Genomic DNA, 18034 nt, shown 5'->3' on the forward strand with positions numbered 1-18034 from the left:
TGAAAAAAAAAGTCATTTGAAAAGAAAAATTTACAAAACAATTTTTCTACTTTATTCTTACTTAATTTATTAAAAAATATAACATATTTGTTTATATTTAAAAATATATTATAAAAAATAAGAAAAGTAAACTAGAGAAAATCGAAAAAAAAAACTTGTATATAAATTTTCGATCGAAAATTTAAAACTGATGTGACAAAGGAACATTCTGGCATTAAGGAATTTGAACCAGTTAAAATCTTCTGGTCAAAATAACCAAGAAAGTCCTTGTTGATCGTGCGGCTAGAAAATACAAAGAATGTATGAATTTTAGCTAACAATTCGCGTATTATCCATAAAATCAAAAAATATTTATAAAATTTCCGAATTGTCAAATCACTCATGGCATCTTTCTGCGTTAATCAATGCAGTATTAGTTTGACATATTTTTCAACGAATTCCCATTTGGGTTTTAGCAGTAAACGTCAGATTTCTGTAGCTTTTGGTGGAAAAACTGTAAACGAATTCAGGCACAGCCCGTCTTTTTCGGTTTCTGCTATGGGCTCTTCATCTTCTTCGCAGCGGAAGGACACCGCTCAAGGTATCTTTCCAGTTGCTTTCAAAATTTTTATTGATCTTTGGATGTTAATTTTTACTTGTATAGTTGTTTTTATGCTGCGTATTTGGAAAATTTTGTGATTTGATTTGAATGATGTTTTTACTACCTCCCACGTCACATAAAGGGGGGAAAGGAAACAGGTAAGAAAGTAGAATTGGATGGGTCATACTGATACATGGTTTCATGGTTTTAGCTACAACCCGAGTTCAAACATTTGATTAATTTCTTTTAACAAAAAAAGATATAAAAAAGGTGTTTTTGACCTTCAATCCAACCAAACTTCTGAGGCCGCGGCTACTCTCAAGAATCGATGGATTTAATGCTTTCTTCTGATGTATTTTTTGTGCATTACTAAGTTGAAGTAATTGGATGGATTTGAAAATTGTTAGGTGCATGTGTACGTTTAAATTTTGGTACATGTCAGCATTTCTACGAGCATGATCAGAAATAACATTTCAGGCTAGCAATAGATTGCGCACTACTTTTAGATCTATATAATAAAATTCACTTACAGTCCAGGGCCTTCTTTATCATTTGAAGTTGCAGAGAAGACCTCGTCTCTTAAGCAATATTAGTTGTGAAAATGAATTAACTTTATGGGATAACTGTGTCACAGAACTAGTATGTTACATTAGTCGTTCAATGCTGCAAATTGCTGTTGATTTTGCTACTAGCCTAACGTCGTCTAGCTTAAAACTCGTTCTCCATTTTTTCACGACTTAATGTCTGTTTCATGAACTATTGTGCAGAGGCAGGAGCCATGAACTATGGCACCATCAGTGATGAAGAATGGAAACAGCAACTAACCCAGACACAATTTTATGTTACTCGGCAGAAGGGTACTGAAAGGGCATTCACCGGGTACTAGCACTTTTAAAATGTTCTGATCCTTAATTTTTAGTCATTTTACAATTTACAAGTGATGTCAAATTGTGGAAGTTGGTAAGCACTTGTAATTCAAGTTCTTTTAAGCAAGGGAAGTTGTATATTGGGTTGTGCATTTCAAACACCATGACCATGTAGTTAGCTTGATGACTGAGATGTATTCAGTAATTTTGTTTTATTATTTGTCGTGGAGATATATGTTAACATTTAAACTTGAGAACTTATAGACCTAAACAGAAAGCTTATGGAAGGTAGAATTTATATGAGATTCTGAATGGAGGTACGAGCAATTTGGGTGTATATTATTTTCCTTTATTGGAACACTATGAAATAGAATTACTGTGTGAACCTAATCGTCGATGTTTTTTATATCATCAGCAAAATCAGTTTTTCATTGTTCATATGATGAGTTTTATAGATGTTTGTGTCTTTAGTGAGTACTGGAATACGAAAACTCCTGGAACTTATCACTGCATCTGCTGTGACACTCCTTTATTTGAGTGAGTACTTTCCTGAATAAGTACGGTTGTTTTTCTTGATTATCTATTTTGCTCCAACCTTGCCTTTATCTGATAGTTTACTGCACCACTTTGTAGATCATCAACTAAATTTGATAGTGGAACTGGATGGCCTTCTTACTATCAGCCACTAGGAAACAATGTGAAGTCAAAGCTAGACATGTCTATCATTTTCATGCCCCGTCAAGAAGTTCTATGTGCTGCTTGTGACGCTCATCTTGGTCATGTATTCGATGATGGACCGCCTCCCACAGGAAAACGCTATTGTATAAATAGGTATGACCTCATAATTGTATCACCATTTTTCTTGCTTTTGACTGATCTTTTACATTTTCGTATTTGCAGCGTTTCCCTCAAACTTAAGCCAAAGTAGGAGTTGGAAGCATGATTCCGAAGATAGATGAGTTGTGTTCCTTTATACGACTGGCGGTTGATTGTATAAACAAGATGAACTCCATGTTGAAAATGGTGGTTGATGTTCATGTATTCTGTACCTACCTTTTAGAAAGATGTTCTTTAAAATTCTATGTAATATGGATGGATGTAATGGAACAAACTCTAAACTTTGTGAGTTAATATTTTCTCCTCTTTTTTCTTTTGAGAATATTCTCCTCACTTTCTTGTGATGGTGCAACTAGGGTTGAGAAAAAATACCGAAATATCGAAATACCGAAAAATCGTACCGAAAAAAATACCGAACTTATCGAAAAAATCGGTATCGTACCGAAATGTTCGGTATCGGTATCGGTATGAAATATTTTTTTTTCCGACCGAAATTAATTTTTTATTATTATTATTTTTTAAATTTAAGTTCGGTGTACCGAAAAAATGTCGGTATACCGAAAACATTTGTCGGTATACCGACAAAATTTTCGGTGTCACCGGTATGAATTTTTTCCAACCGAAAATTCGATATACCGAATATGCGGTATACTGAAATTTGGGTACCGGTATCGGTATGGAAAAATTTCATACCGATATTTTCGGTACGGTATATCGTACCGTACCCACCCTAGGTGCAACATAAGGAGTTAAAAAAAAAAAGCTCAAATTTAAGATTTCTTTTATTTTCAAAACATGCTATTGTTTGTATTAATTATCTACCCATTTTTTCGAACGGCTCATTCAATTCATTTATAAATATATTTTGGTTCCCGCACAATAATATATCAGAAAATGAAGCTAAATAGTAAATTATTTTAATATAAATCAACAACCAACTCTTGTTTAATTAAATTAGACCAAAAACTTGTGTGAGACGGTTCTCACGGATCGTATCTTGTGAGATGAGTATCTTGTTTGGATAATTCGTGAAAAAGCATTACTTTTATGCTAAAAATATTACTTTATTGTGAATATCGATAGAGTTGACCCGTCTCACATATAAAGAATTAGTGAGACCGTCTCACAATAGATCTACTCTTAAATTAGTTTACATTATAGATCCTTATACCTTGGTTATTTAATTTACATTATATATCCTCATGCCTTGGCTATTTAATTTGAAGAAAACATATATTTAAACAAATTTCCATGTATTTTTTTTTAAAAAATATTTATATAATTGAATATGAATATTTATCTTTCAATAGTACGCTCAAAACAGGGAATCGAAGCCAAATTTTAAAGCGGGAGAAAGACCAGAAGCCGAACTGCCGAAGACTCTACCAACCGTCAATTAACAGCCGTCACACTCACTAAAAACTTCCCCCACATAAAAAGCACGAAACTGAAAAAAAGCAAGGATCTTTGCAATCCTTCAAGAAGAGGGATGCGCAAACGGTTCTGGAAGCGGTGAAATCTGCATATCTTGGGAGGTTTGAAAAGGGTTTTGATTTCTGTGGGGTATTCTATTGTTGCGATCAAGAAAAGTTTGGGGGAGATGAAGGGTGACGGTGGGTTGGGGGAGAAAAATTATGTGTTATTGAAAGATCTTAAAGTGGAATTTAGAACAGATGATTACATGGAAGATGGAAATGGGGGTTGCATTCTTTGTTTCTGGGTTTACATTAACATCTGTTCTTCCTTCCCCTCTGTGATTCTGGAGCAGGTATCTTTACTATCTTTCACCTTTTCTTTAACTGCCTTTCTGATATTTGGTGAGTGTATTTGTGTGAAATGGGTCCACTTGTTTCTTTGCTTCTGTTTAATGGGCATTGCGAGGTGTTTTTGCGCATTTGTTTCTCTGATTTTATATTCAGAATGCGATAGGGTTACTGAGTTAGCTTAAGGAAGCTGTAATTCTTGAGGTTCTCGGTGCATCTTGTATTTGTTCTTTCTTTTCGTGTTTTTCTTGAGCAATATGTTTTGTTCATCGTCAGTAGATAGTGACTTCCAAGTTCTCGCGCCTTGGATTTTCATGGTCGACTCCCTCTTAACTTGGGTTCATAAGATCGTAGTCAGAAGGTCTAAATTTTAATTTCTTTATTCGCATTATGGTAATTGGGTTTTGGAGGATATTTCTTTTTCGATGTTGTAATTATAGACGGATGCTTGACCAGTGTTAACCAATAATGCTAAAAATATTGATTTTTTACTTTGAATTTGCTAAGCAGCTTCTCAAGAGCTTTCTTCGAAACTCCTTGATGGTAGATTGTAATGGGTCATCCAAGATATTAACTTTTTTTTGTATAGTATGGAAAATGGATATTTTTTCCCAATCAGGATTGAAGTCAGGTGGTTTACTTTGATTGCTTGTGCATTATTCAGAAATCCCAGAATATCACATCTGGCTGCTGGCCTTTTCTTTGCTTGGATGAGAAGAAGAAGCTGACGCTCTTTCCATTACTCTTTCTGCACCAATGGGGTCTGGATCCTGCTAATTCTGTTCCATGGAAGGGAGTTCCATGTGCCACCTCCAACACTGACTTTTCATTGAAGAGATGGGTTCATGTTGGATGCGAGGTATTGAAATTTCCAGTAAATAACACATTTTCAAACTTGACCAAAATATTTCAGAATTTTGTAATTTCATCCATTAACCTTATAACTGAGAAATGTCTAGTTTATGAAATTGGTGTTCGTTCTCAGTGTAATGCAATATGTTGGATTCTTGTAAGTTTGAATCATCTAAACCTACTGAACTATTTGTCTAGTGGCTATAATTTGAGCCAAGGACGGCTTCTCCTGTGAATAACAGGTAATCCTGTACAGAAACAGTGAAGATTGTAGCAATTGCAATGCGACTTAGAAGAATGGTCACTGGGACATGGAGTTGTGCATATTGAGTGTATCTTGAGCACCATCATTGAGTGATTTGTTTGAACCATGATTGATGTTCATTTCGCCATGCCATTTTTTATCTCTAATTTATTCACTTGGCACTTTTGTAGACACACACATACTAAATATTAAATCGTGTGATGTGAAAATCCTTGCTTTCCACATCCTTCAATAAAATTTCTTCCTATATAAAGTTTTTTATTTTTGAATTGACAGATGTCCAATTAACAATTTGCATAGGCTCTCACACCATTTTTATAGAAATGATCTGACCTATTGATCTGATGATGTAACATATATACATAAATAATATCATTTACGATTGGTTAAGATGTTAAGCTAGAGAACAGATGAAAGTAGATTGCTGGAAACAGCTAACTCATCATTTGAAGTAAGACCCAGATATATTTTTATCAATTATTTGCCCCCTTTTCCTATTTGTTTGTTTCTTAAATCTTCATAAGTTGTTTATATCTATTGTGGTAAAACTCTCAGCATAAATTCATTTTGCAGGTGTTACAAGATTTTGTGCGGCTTCACATTGATGGGGAGATTGTGGGAGAGAAATCTTTGCCATGCACAATTAACAAAGACTTGCTCGCAGATGCTTTGAGAGGAATATTTTTGACATGTCCTAATGGAAATGAGGATACATTTAATGGTTATGTTTATGGGATGGACGTCTCATTTCCGGCATCAACCATCAAAGAGCACTTTCTGAAGGTTTGTTCTGGGTTTTTTTAAAAAAAAGTTATTCTGTCCCCTGTTTTTGGTGACCTTTTACTCCCTGGCACAGGATTGTCCACTGCGACTGTCTATGGATCATTCAATTCCATCTGAGATTGAAGAAGACATTGATGGTGCGTGGAGCATTGTAGGTGGAAAGGTTAAACATTTATATTACCCTTGGCTTAAGTTTTTTGCAGATTCATGTTGACATTTCTTTGTATATCACTATTATAAGGTGACTTCTATCTGAAAACATGTTGAATTGACATTTAGATGCACAAAATTGTAACACTATATTATTTGTCGACTAAATGTGTTGATGGATGCTGCCTTCGAAAAAATTTGCAATCTCTATAATTTACCTTTTATTCCTGTTGTATAATTCTCACATAATTAGATTTTCGAGAGTTTTGAATGATCATTCACTCAAAAACTTTGTGTAGGAAACTTGAGCTTGTCCGACTCCTATTTATGTTACTGAATTTTCATCTTTGTAATTGCACTCTTGGCTCCTTATATTAAGTTTTATCTCATTTGCTGGACTTTATATCTTTCTGCATGCAAACAGTGAATTCCTTAGTTATCTCTGTATAGATCTTGAGATTCTCGCTGTCATCATTCTAACCCATTTTTCGCTTGTTGTGGAGAGCAGGCATCATGTCGCAGGATATTTTCTTTGGATATTGTATTGTTGGATGCATTTGGTTGTTCTGTGAACAAAGAACTGGAGGTTTTAACATCCAATTTTCTTTATGCTTTTTGTTACCAACATTCTATCCTTTATATGGTACTTGAGAGAATCTTAATCTGTTCACCAGGTCGTTGCTTCCCTCTTGTATGCTGACAATGGGGCTCCTGTTGAGAACACCAACGATGGCGAACCTCCCCTTCTTATAAGTTATGATGGGATTGAATTTGCTTCTCCTGATAGACCATGCAAACTCATCAATGGGCGTGCTTCTTTTAAACTCAAGATATCTCAGGTATGCATCGCATCTGTTGCTTTCTCCCATGTCCATTTTCCAAGTTACCAAGGAGGTTGCATATCGTGTCACTGTGTTATTTAATTTAATTTATATGGTGGAAGTCATTCTCAATGGTGGTCGGTCAGTTATGGTGGAGCCTAAACTTTGTACTGCCTTCCACATTTGAGATACTATGTAGTGTATAGAGAGTAGATGATACAACATACAATAATTTTATCAGTTGTAGTAGGTGTAAATTCTCCAACTTTGAAATGCCTTGAGTGTGCCTCGGTTCTAGTAATAATCAAACATGTATGATTTCAGGCTTCTTACATTAATCGCTTTCCACTCATAAGTTCGTGGAAATATTTTTGTTCAAATATACAATTAGGAAGACAAACTTTGTGTAGATTTTATTGGTAAAACAACTGGTGAAAAGTCAGTGATTAATAATTACATTAATAAATTGCTTACTTAATTATGTCTTTCTATTTCAGCTCTCATCAAAGTGCGAGAATAGACTATTCCGCATTAGGTTTGACATTCCAAAATTGGGAAGATATCCTTTTCTTGAGGCCCTCACCCTTCCAATACATTGTGTTTCACGTTATCGGAATACACCGACGGCTTCGCTGTCATGGAGAAAGGCATCATCCAATAAAACTTATTATATTAATGGATGTGAATCCTCTGATCTCGATGATGGATCCGCGGAACATATTTCAACTATTATACGTCAAGCCAAACCTAGTCCTTCATCTAAACGAATAAAGTTAGGTCATGATAAACCATTTGCAGCACAAGAAGAATATTTCCCAGTACAGCAATCTAGCAAGGAAATCGATTCTCATGCTTCAATTAGAAATGAGGTTGGTGTTGCACCATTCTCTCTCTATTGGTATTGTGTGTAAGAGTTCAGACAGAATTTTAACTATTTTGAGTAACATATTATTTCACGATAATAGGAATTTCGAAATGGATGTGCATTTAGCCATAGGATGATAAATGGATATGCAGCGCATGACTGATTGATTATTCTAATAGACCAATGAATTAAAGAAAAATAAGTTAAAAGAGAAATGTAGCTCCTGCTCATCTGATGTAAGCTCTACAATAAACCTATCTGATTTATGTTCTTTTAGGAAAAAATAAGAAAATTATATGTTGCAGTGGCATCTTGTATAATTACTGATGAGTTCTGTTTTTTGCTAGTCTAGTACTGACATTATTGTCGTTCTTTTCTTTCTTATTTTGTTCACTAATTGTGTGTTTTTACATCCTTGGGGGGAATAGGTGCTCGTTCTTATGTCTTCTTATTCCACTAACCCGTGCAAAAATTATTCTTTCTTATCCTCTGACTCTAGGCAATTGATCTGTATTATGGACACATCATGATGATTCCATTTAATATAGAATTGTCAACTATATGTGAACTGTACAGCTCATAGTTTATCTGAATGAACGGCTCTCAATTTTTATATCCTCCTCACTAGCTTTTCTCCATAAAATGTTGAATTTAGGACAATGCTTATGATGTGAGTATGGATATGAAACCAGAAAGTCATAACGGAGCACAGCAGAACTCATCTGCATCTGAGAGTAGTGAAGCGACAAACTCTGATCCTAACAACATTTCAAGTCCAATTTCAGATACGATTGTCTTCAAATACTGCATGGGAGGCCCAGCAGATAGATTTCAACTGCTCAAGGAAATTGCAGCATCAGCTAGTGAAGATCACATGTTATACTTTGCAGATCAGGTTTCTCTGTACTCTGGATGTTTTCATCACAGGTAATTTATTCTCTCTCTCTCTCTCTACACACACACACACACACGTAATTTTGATATGTTGCACATCCACCGTACACACTTGTGTGAGCACCGATGAGGTGACATTCACCTGTAGGATGTAGAAAGTATGTGTAATAAATTGCACATTCATAAATAGGTTTTTTCTTTCTAATTGATTGTCATGGAGAGTAAGTTTTGCTCATTTGTTTATTATTACAAATGTATGCATTGGATGGCCTAAACCAAGGATCCGAGTCCTGAAAAACCTACTGCTCCATCAACAGTAAATTTGGCCACAAGTTTTGTTTTTTTGCCATGGCTTTTCATCTCAGTACCTGACCTTTTTACCTACCCAATTAGGCTAGGCCTTTTGACTACCTACCAAGCATGTCAAGACTGGTGAAAAAATCCCCTTGTTGTGGATGCCATTTTAACATGTAACTAAAAACTCAATTGTTGTTAGTTAACATTATGGCGATCTTCATATATCCTTATTGTCACATGGAAAAGAATTATGAACTATGCTAAATGAATTCCAGGTTTATGGTAATTAATTCCACGAGTTATTTTTTGCTTGAAGTTTTTTATCTTACTGTTCGCGTCCAGGAATTAATATTTTCTTAATCTGATATTGGTTGAGCTGAAACCTGTTCTGCTGTGAATGAAATGAAGTCTGATCATGCTAGGATCTAATCTTGCTCAATGAAACTATACGCCAGGCTTCTTCTCTTATGTGTTTGTATACAAGATTTTCTCTCTGACTTTACCCATCTATACCGTGTATTAAAATTTGCATTACCCTCCTAGATAAATGCCATGGGAATGAATTTTATTTTTTTTGATAATTGTCTGTGGGAGATTGAAACTAGGTGGATGGCAATCAAATTGCTCTTCTCTATGCTGTTTGCTCATTTTCATAATTTCCCAAACCCACCATAATATGTCACTCATCTTGTGTACGTTCTGCTATTAAGTCTTGTTTTCTGTTAATGAAATTTATGATTTCAGGCCTCAAATTGTAATGGCAAAGAGACTGTTGGATGAAGGAAAACAAGCTTGGACTTCGATATCAGGAAACAATGACCGTGTTCCTTGGGAAACTTTGGTTCTCAGAATGAACAAACACTTCATGAAGATATCCCGCTCTGCTCGTTCTTTGACAGATCAGGTGCACATACACACTTTATATATTATCACACTTAGTTTTATCTATGGCCTATGGGAAACAGCCTGTTTCATATTTAAGATGCGTATGGGCGTAGCCTTCAAGGATACATAGAGGAAAATGTATAATGATGTATTCATGTGCATTGTGAACATTTCAATAGATTATATGATATGTAACTTTATGTGTGAAAATTTATTTTATTCTTAATTTGCAAACAAGCTTCTTAATTTAAAACCATGTCACCAATTGTCTTTGCTGCTCCTATGATTCCTTCCTTTCTTCCTTTTTTGGTTACCAGCCAAATTAAAAAGACATAGATAGCCATTGCAGACTTTTTGTGAATTTCAATAATAAAAATGAATTATTGTGGTGATTATCGAACTCCTTTGTTTTACATCTTGAGTGCCGGAGAACTGATATTTCATTACCTCTATACTTAAACCTTCCTTCTCTGATAGCATTACCTCGTTTTCTAGTCTACATGTAAAAAATAAGTTTCTAGCACTAACTGTGGGGGAAATAATAAATTTACAGGACTTGGAGTGTCTTAGGAGAATAGCCGACTGCCGAGACTTTGTTTCGCTAGAAAATTTTGAGAGAATGTGGTATTGGCTATACCCAGTAGCTTTTAATCTGTCGAAAAAAGTGCTGACGGTGATGTGGGATTCATTGTCCCCGTTGTGGATCGAAGGATTCATTTCAAAGGAAGATGCAGAATTTACGCTTCATTGCCAAGGAGGTCTTCAAGATCCTGGAACATTTGTTCTGCGGTTCCCTACATCAAGAAGCTGGCCTCATCCAGATGCTGGGAATCTGGTCGTGACATATGTTGGTATTGACCACACTATTCACCACAGTCTGCTATCCCTGGATTCTATGCACAGGTTTTATTTTCTTCTCCTGCTGTTTCAATCCTAGTCACAATGAGGATAGTATGCGTTTAGACGTTTCTAAAGAAAATGACATTGTTATCAAGGGAAATTTTTCATCCTTGTGTGTTCTCATCATCGACTCAGTGAGTTTACCTTAAACTCTATACACTTTAAAGATAATAATAAAAGAATGGTCAATGGGCTGATATTCCTTTCTTGACAATTTGAGAAATAGACCTGGTTGTAGTGGCTCGAGTGAAGAAGAAATCCTTCCGAGTCCTGTACTTTTTTCTACTCATTTATCCAACAGGACACTGTCGATTAATTGTCTTTGCGAGAATACTTTTTATGTCAACCGATAATGTAATCTGGCTTACGTCTTTTATAGTTCTTCCTTGGAAGAAATGCAGCCACTGCAAAATATGCTACTTCGAGAGCCTATGCTGTCGCGATTGGCAAGGTACGAAGCCTAGATTTATCCCCATTTTTTCTAAGTTTGAATAATTTTTATGAATTTAGTGGTGGAACTAATTTGTTAGCCTCAAAACTTTGTACCTACCACTGGTCTGTGAATGATCTGTCAACATTTTGCAGGGTACGAAGAGTTCATTAGGTACTCAAGATTCAATCCATAATCATCTAGTCTCAAGATTTCATCGGACAAACGAGGTCGTCTTGCTTGCACCAGAAGGGTCGTTTATCAGTGTGCATATAAGCTCGCATAATTTCTATTCCTAAATCCTCAGTATTCTGCCATTATATATATGTATATCAAATTGTATACAGTTGGTGGAAGGATTGGACCGAGTGACTGAAATGAAGCATGCACAAGCGACTGATCCTTGTGAGTTACTAAGAGTAGATAGCGAGAAAACGCTGCCCACCAAATCCTCTTACAATACCTTTTTTTTTTTTTGGTAAAAAAGAATGTTATTTTCACAGTTAAAAACATATTAATTATTTTGTTTAATGGCTTGTTATGATGATGCTTTCGTTTATTATCTATCTGTAGAGCAAAACAAAATCATCATTGGATTATGACATGAAAACTTAAGATTTGATATTTATCCTTTCATTCAATTAATGAAATACCAAATCAGACTGGTAGACTGAGTTTGTCATTTTTGGTTTTCTGGGCTAAATGTTGAGGCAAACTTGGAAATGGACCCGACGGGTCCAGAGAAACACCCTAAAAAATAGAGCAATATGGCCAGTCTTAATTAAAGGAGTCCAATAATATGGGCAGTTTGAAATTGACAACCTTATATAGATATCTATGTGAAAAGGAGAGATCCAGCTGGTTTGATAAAGTATAAGGACAGCTGGTCCTAACCCTTAGGAGACATTCAAATCTTCACATGATTCTTTCAAACAAACATTAAATAAATCACCTTTAAGAATTTTATTATTAATAATAGGAGGATGGGCAAGGAAGGATCAGCTCTTAATTATTTTTTAAAAAAATCTCATAATGTCATTAATAAAATTTAAAATCCCACTAAATCTTGCACATTTAGCGTGCGTGTGAGTGTGAGTGTGAGTGTGAGTGTGAGAGAGACCTAGATGATTTAAGTTTGTTAAAACTGCATAAACAATATCTCAATTTTTTTAGAGAAAAAAAATTTCCCACAATTTCTATTTTTTCTTGATCCACCCAATGTGTAATTGCTCAATAATTGAGAATATCTAACAATGTGACAAATGAAAATAAAATAATTTCATCAACTTTTTAAGCTTGGGATCACATGACTTTTTATGGAAGATAAAAAGAAGGCTTTCTTAAATCTTAATCACATGAAAGATGAGATGGTATGGGAGCTTATTTGTAATCTCAAATCTAATGCTGTTCTGAAATTGAATTTTATCCTCCCCATCATATATTAATCGACAGATCATGCAGACATGCGGCCCGTGTAAATTTTTTTTTTTTTAATATTTTTGTCTATGTAAACTCTTTTTTATAACACACAACTTTTTTGTGAGACGGTCTCACAAATCAATTTTGTGAGACAGATCTCTTAATTCGGTTACCAATAAAAAATATCACTTATTATTGTAAATATGAACACCGTTAACCTATCTGACATAAATAAAAATTCGTGAGACTGCTTCACAAAATACCTCCTATTTTGGTAATGAACATTGAACATATAGGACCAATAAAGTTCTAACATTTAACCACCCTTATTAATGATGTGAACAACACAACAGGTTGGCAATTTTTTCAAATATACATATATATATATGCATATTTCAACTCATCTGTGGAAATCACAAGCTTTGATTATGAAAATACTAGCAATAATAAGGTAGAGACAAAGTTTTAACTTCAAAACCCAGTAATAATATATTCTCCACGTTGGAGTAATCATTACTCATTGACCCCAAGGTGAACCGACATCTTCTTTATATATGAACCAAAGTTTTCCTGTTTCAGTGTGGAAAACACTATAAAGAAAGAGCCTAATTTGTAAACAACGACCGTCCAACTCATTGTTCAAATTGTTATGTTTGCACTTCTCAAAAAACTGATGTTCTTCAATTGAGAGCATAACAGAGGTATGTTCAAACTTTAAGCTAGCTTCTGCATGGACTATATAATTGATCCAGCAGTATCTAGTCCATGTTAGTACATCCTAACCAATCAAAATATACACGATACTGGTTCAAATATTCAAAGTTTCAGGCCATCACTGAAAATGGAAAACACGCAAATGCTACCGATCTACATCACAATTGGAGTTGTTGCTTTTGTTATCTCAAAGATTATCATGGCAATCCTCTGTTATCGTAGATGGAAAAGAAAACAAATGGTTTTCCAAGACAGTTTCACAGGTAGTGACTCTTTCTAATTACCTTTGATCTTTGGTATCTAAATCGTGATCCTCAAGTTGGAAACAAAAATGTGTTGTGATGTCGGGAAACAGGTGGGAAACTAGTATTGTTTAGATCACCGAGGACCAATTCTTTAGAAACAAAACTGTTCTTAAAGAAGACAATGAAACTGAGCAACAAGGATGTCATTGGATCCGGAGGTTACGGGACAGTTTACAAACTGATGGTAAATGAATCCATATCTTTTGCTGTTAAAAGACTCAACAGATTCAGTGCTGAGCACGATCGCGGTTTTGAGAGGGAGTTGGAAGCTATGGGGGATATTAAGCATCGCAATATTGTAACCCTTCATGGCTACTATGCTGCTCCTCAGTACAATCTTCTTATCTATGAACTAATGCCCAACGGCAGTTTGGATATGCTTCTTCACGGTATGCATACGAAGATCAAACTTTTAAAATTTTGTTATTTGGATTTTAAGTTGCATAGTTATTAGCAACTGCAGTTCTTGGTGTAACATCGCCGTTAGGCCTACAATTTGATTGCTAAAAGTCACCACTAAATCAATGTTATTAGCTTCTAAAATGTCGAGAAGGAATGAATTAATAAAATTCAGAAGGATTTTGGAGGATATGATAAAGCTGAAAGCTGTACCGTTTTTATGCAGGAAAATCTATGAACAAGATGATTCTTGATTGGCCCTTAAGATACAAAATAGCAGTTGGAGCCGCGAGGGGAATATCCTACCTCCATCACGACTGTATTCCTCACATAATACATAGAGATATTAAGTCGAGTAATATATTGTTGGATCATAACTTGGAGGCGCGCATATCCGATTTTGGATTAGCTACTTTGATGGAACCGGATAAAACTCATGTATCGACATTAGTTGCAGGAACTTTTGGATATTTGGCTCCTGGTATGCTAAATAGTCACATACTACGTCATCAACGTTATTCATTTCAGAAATGTTCAATGATCTTTTGCTCGCTCTTCTTCAGAATATTTTGACACGGGGAAAGCAACAGCAAAAGGAGATGTTTACAGCTTTGGTGTTGTGTTACTAGAGCTTCTAACGGGGAAAAAGCCAACGGATGAATCATTCATAGAAGAGGGAACAAAGCTGGTGACCTGGGTAAAACTTTTCGAATCTTCCGAAAGTACATATTTTCAATCTTCTCTCAAGGATAAACTTGGTCAAACATCATATTTTTGCAGGTTAAGACAGTTGTCCAAGAAAAGAGAGAAGAATGTGTACTAGACAGCATTTTGGAAGGTTGTCCAGCTGACGAAATTAACCATGTGTTTGGTATAGCACTGATGTGCCTTGAGCCAGAGCCCACCCAACGACCCACAATGGCTGAAGTAGTGAAGATTCTAGTGCAGATAAGACCAGAATAATTTAGATCAGGAACTTGCAACTGTACTCAAACTTCTTAAGATATATGAAAAATGTGCATTGTATCATTTCAATGTATTGATACCAAGTACGTTCACATAAATAGATACATCAAAACTTGATTCAATCACAAAAGTTCTGGTTTATCAAACCAAACTAACATGGGAACAAAACGACTAAAATTTGAACTAAAAGAATGTTCATTTACTTTAAAGCTGCGGCTAATCCATTAGAAGCTGAATCTTTCAATGACGGGGAAACTGGATTGCTTCCAAGAAACACGTCAAAGAGAGCAGATGCAACATTTGACGATTCAATTGTAGCATCAACTGAAGAAGGCATAGCCTCAGACGACACACAAACCTACAAAATCACAACTCAATAATTCTGATATGTTAGAATGGGAGGTTTACTGATCAAGTAGAGCGGTAACGGAAATAAATATATCATTTTCTCAGTCACCTCAAAGAACCAAGCACCTGTATCAAAATTTATAACTAGTTGAGATAAGGATCTAGCCCAAGAAATACGAAGTCCAGACCCTTGACAAACATACTCGAGTTAGCCCATAAAGTTTGCAAGAATGATCCAGTCCAAATCCAAGAAGAACCGAGAGAATTTAATAGATAGATTTATTCCTTTGTGGAGGAATATTAGTTTGCTATTCAGTTGTAACAATTCTGCAGATTTGTTCAACTTGTCAGTTATCTATTAGTGGTAGTAATGTATAAATAAGGAGGAGTCTTGACTGTAATCGATAGATGAGAAATATACTTTGGCTTTCATAATGCAACTCATCTCTGCTTTGATCTTCATCGCCATTTTCTAACTAGTTGTAATGATATAACTCAAATGTAGGCGTCATGTTTTGATTGTTATATCACATTGGGAGCCTCATGTGACAAAGGGAATGGATGCAATAGCTGCTATCCAACACCGCTCAAAGAAAAGAACTGCCTATTTTCAGTGCCAAAATAGGTGAAATTTATTGCCAGAAAAGATTTCAAACTCACAAGTATTTTGGTTGGGTCCAACCAAGTCAAAAATACGGAAGTTCCTTTCTTTAAGGGCCTCCCTTGAAAAATGCTACAGAATAATGATAATGCAGATGCATCCGCTGGACTTGGTGATTTGATTCTGGGAGAGAGAGCCTCATTGAGGGCATCCCAAAACGTTTTACCATCTACATCTCTAACCAGAATAATATGAAGTGATTTCTCTAGAGAAGCTGCACTTTATAAAATGAATAGAGTCAATTTTGGTAACCCTCCGCTCTCTCGCTTACCTGAAAATGCTTATTTTGAAGATAATTACCCTGGAAAATAGCATCAAAGAACAATGAATCCTGCTGTAACTCATTAGATGAACACCCTTTCCAGTCACTTAACTTACTAAAGATTGTTGGATTTGCGTATAGTCCCACAGCATAGACTTTAACTCCGATTATTGCAAAGACTTTTTCCCTATATCCTAAAAATAAAACACAGGGCAAAGATTTTATAGCCCATAAAAGCATGAGAAATAAAGATAATTTATTTCGAAAAGCTTCTGCAACAATGTGTTACACTTTGGAACAGATGAAGCAACTAACCAGCTCCTAGAAAGGACAATAAAGAGGAGCAACCAGGAAGGCTAAGCGACGATTGAAATTTCACATTGGTTCCAGGTTCTTCTATGTATTCTGGATCCACAACTGAAGTCAAGACATTAATGTTATTAGATAATTGACAAGACTGCTGAACGTGACAAAGAAGAGGTAGACATGTTTTTACAAACAAGTTTCAGTAAATATGATCCATGTCTATGCGTATAAATGTACCAGTAGTCATTTGCTACAAAACAACTCATAATTTTTGTACTAGCATATGCCAAATTATTAAATCTGCAAGGAGTATTAGCAGAATAAGTTGGATTCCTTAGTTTATTAAAGAGTGACTTATAAACTCATGAGGCTTAACCATCCAGTAGGCTATAGAGTAATTTCACCAGAAGACAAAGATTTCATGTTGATCAGCCATGCAGTATCATTATAAAATTTTACGCTTAGATCTTTAATGTTACAAATTTCACAAAGTCCTGTTCAATATAAGCAATATCCATCCATTTAGCTTCTCCTCTAAGCAGATTTGAACATCAAATCAAGATTGCTAGACTAACCTGCAAGTGTTTCACAACAACAGTGCGATTTACACTACTTCAGCAGTCAATTTTAATACTAAATTACCACTTGAGATTAACATGTCCATGATTATCACAATCTACATTCAAACCATGATTAATATTACTGGCAACTCATCGTCGTATAAAATAATTGTAAAATGAGTCGAGGACCGAGTTTAATTCGTGAGGGGGACGATATTAATAACTTTAGGAAAATTACAGATACAATATTTTTTTTCATTGGAGCAACAGTCCCATAAAATGTAAACCTCACACACTTCCAACCAAATCAGATACTTGGAGGAAAAAGGGAACTGCCAGGACTTTGAGAAAGCGAAGCACGCATTCCAAACAAGTCAACAAAAAGGATACCTTTTTCTTGTGTTTAATTAGGACACGAAACTAACAGGTCCACAAGAATTTCCTAAACAAACACAATAATTTACCAGAAGAAGATGAAGCAGCATTTGGTGAGACGTGAGTGTGGAGTCTGGAATTCCTCTCGATAGGGACAATCGTAAAAGTGGATAAGTAGGAAAAGGCTAAGCCCCTGTTCAAGAAAGATAACGGCTTGCTTGGAGTATTTTCAAGATAGCAGATTTTGGGTTTCACATCAAGGGAGTTGATTTTGGTGGGCGAGGAAAGACAAAGTTGGGTGGGCATTGCCGCAATTGAAGCCATTTTCTGTAAATGTGATTGTCTGAAGGAGTTGGATTACTAATCCCAGCTGCATTTAGGAAAATATATGACGCATGTATGCTAGACTTTAGGATTAGGTGTGCCATAAATATGTTTAAATCACTCGTAGGTTAACTTTAGTGATAATAACTTGAACAAAGTTGGTGTCTTTATACAAATCTCCACCGCCGGACGGAACTTGAACAAAGT

General features: G+C 35.4%; 4 protein-coding genes across 7 annotated transcripts; 3 read left to right on the top strand and 1 right to left on the bottom strand.

The window, feature by feature from the left end:
- The first annotated feature begins 299 nt into the window (after positions 1 to 299).
- On the top strand, positions 300 to 2599 carry LOC142519353 (peptide methionine sulfoxide reductase B1, chloroplastic-like). Its single transcript, XM_075622342.1, has 5 exons — positions 300 to 580; positions 1348 to 1459; positions 1918 to 1983; positions 2080 to 2277; positions 2347 to 2599. The coding sequence occupies exons 1-5, from the start codon at positions 382 to 384 to the stop codon at positions 2372 to 2374; spliced, it is 603 nt and encodes a 200-aa protein (XP_075478457.1). The 5' UTR covers positions 300 to 381; the 3' UTR covers positions 2375 to 2599.
- Positions 2600 to 3619: 1020 nt separating this feature from the next.
- Positions 3620 to 11729, top strand: LOC142518629 (SH2 domain-containing protein B-like). 2 transcript variants are annotated; one of them, XR_012813603.1, is made up of 12 exons: positions 3620 to 4051; positions 4711 to 4905; positions 5737 to 5946; positions 6020 to 6109; positions 6605 to 6682; positions 6771 to 6935; positions 7415 to 7786; positions 8438 to 8709; positions 9718 to 9877; positions 10569 to 10761; positions 11138 to 11209; positions 11344 to 11729. XR_012813603.1 is itself a non-coding variant. In XM_075621422.1 (12 exons), the coding sequence occupies exons 1-12, from the start codon at positions 3884 to 3886 to the stop codon at positions 11360 to 11362; spliced, it is 2151 nt and encodes a 716-aa protein (XP_075477537.1). In that variant the 5' UTR covers positions 3622 to 3883; the 3' UTR covers positions 11363 to 11729. The 2 variants fall into 2 exon arrangements, 1 of the variants encoding a protein (XP_075477537.1); XM_075621422.1 differs by having other exon boundaries at positions 3622 to 4051; positions 10412 to 10761.
- Positions 11730 to 13138: 1409 nt separating this feature from the next.
- LOC142518885 (receptor-like serine/threonine-protein kinase At1g78530) lies at positions 13139 to 15113 on the top strand. 2 transcript variants are annotated; one of them, XM_075621731.1, is made up of 6 exons: positions 13139 to 13308; positions 13430 to 13584; positions 13677 to 14015; positions 14252 to 14506; positions 14589 to 14722; positions 14806 to 15113. In XM_075621731.1, the coding sequence occupies exons 2-6, from the start codon at positions 13449 to 13451 to the stop codon at positions 14986 to 14988; spliced, it is 1047 nt and encodes a 348-aa protein (XP_075477846.1). In that variant the 5' UTR covers positions 13139 to 13308; positions 13430 to 13448; the 3' UTR covers positions 14989 to 15113. The 2 variants fall into 2 exon arrangements, with proteins under 2 accessions (XP_075477846.1, XP_075477845.1); XM_075621730.1 differs by having other exon boundaries at positions 13141 to 13308; positions 13436 to 13584.
- On the bottom strand, positions 15030 to 18019 carry LOC142518886 (fatty-acid-binding protein 3, chloroplastic-like). 2 transcript variants are annotated; one of them, XM_075621732.1, is made up of 5 exons: positions 17593 to 18010; positions 16578 to 16679; positions 16301 to 16456; positions 16000 to 16214; positions 15030 to 15349 (listed from the first exon to the last, which is right to left on the bottom strand). In XM_075621732.1, the coding sequence occupies exons 1-5, from the start codon at positions 17825 to 17827 to the stop codon at positions 15191 to 15193; spliced, it is 867 nt and encodes a 288-aa protein (XP_075477847.1). In that variant the 5' UTR covers positions 17828 to 18010; the 3' UTR covers positions 15030 to 15190. The 2 variants fall into 2 exon arrangements, with proteins under 2 accessions (XP_075477847.1, XP_075477848.1); XM_075621733.1 differs by lacking the exon at positions 16000 to 16214 and having other exon boundaries at positions 16272 to 16456; positions 17593 to 18019.
- Positions 18020 to 18034: the final 15 nt, after the last annotated feature.

Source organism: Primulina tabacum, chromosome 11 (genome assembly GCF_025594145.1).
Source record: "Primulina tabacum isolate GXHZ01 chromosome 11, ASM2559414v2, whole genome shotgun sequence".
NCBI classification, from domain to species: domain Eukaryota; kingdom Viridiplantae; phylum Streptophyta; class Magnoliopsida; order Lamiales; family Gesneriaceae; genus Primulina; species Primulina tabacum.

Bases quoted from the DNA above. Each gene is read 5' to 3' on its own strand.
- LOC142519353 (XM_075622342.1), top strand. From the start codon at position 382: ATGGCATCTTTCTGCGTTAATCAATGCAGTATTAGTTTGACATATTTT. The intron at 581-1,347 runs GTATCTTTCCAG...ACTATTGTGCAG, and splicing joins GCGGAAGGACACCGCTCAAG to AGGCAGGAGCCATGAACTAT. The intron at 2,278-2,346 runs GTATGACCTCAT...TCGTATTTGCAG, and splicing joins AAACGCTATTGTATAAATAG to CGTTTCCCTCAAACTTAAGC.
- LOC142518629 (XM_075621422.1), top strand. From the start codon at position 3,884: ATGAAGGGTGACGGTGGGTTGGGGGAGAAAAATTATGTGTTATTGAAA. The intron at 6,110-6,604 runs GTTAAACATTTA...TGTGGAGAGCAG, and splicing joins GGAGCATTGTAGGTGGAAAG to GCATCATGTCGCAGGATATT. The intron at 6,683-6,770 runs GTTTTAACATCC...TCTGTTCACCAG, and splicing joins CTGTGAACAAAGAACTGGAG to GTCGTTGCTTCCCTCTTGTA.
- LOC142518885 (XM_075621731.1), top strand. From the start codon at position 13,449: ATGGAAAACACGCAAATGCTACCGATCTACATCACAATTGGAGTTGTT. The intron at 13,585-13,676 runs GTAGTGACTCTT...GTCGGGAAACAG, and splicing joins TTTCCAAGACAGTTTCACAG to GTGGGAAACTAGTATTGTTT. The intron at 14,507-14,588 runs GTATGCTAAATA...GCTCTTCTTCAG, and splicing joins TTTTGGATATTTGGCTCCTG to AATATTTTGACACGGGGAAA.
- LOC142518886 (XM_075621732.1), bottom strand. From the start codon at position 17,827: ATGGCTTCAATTGCGGCAATGCCCACCCAACTTTGTCTTTCCTCGCCC. The intron at 16,680-17,592 runs GTAAATTATTGT...TCTTGACTTCAG, and splicing joins TGCTGCTTCATCTTCTTCTG to TTGTGGATCCAGAATACATA. The intron at 16,457-16,577 runs GTTAGTTGCTTC...TTTTATTTTTAG, and splicing joins ATTGTCCTTTCTAGGAGCTG to GATATAGGGAAAAAGTCTTT.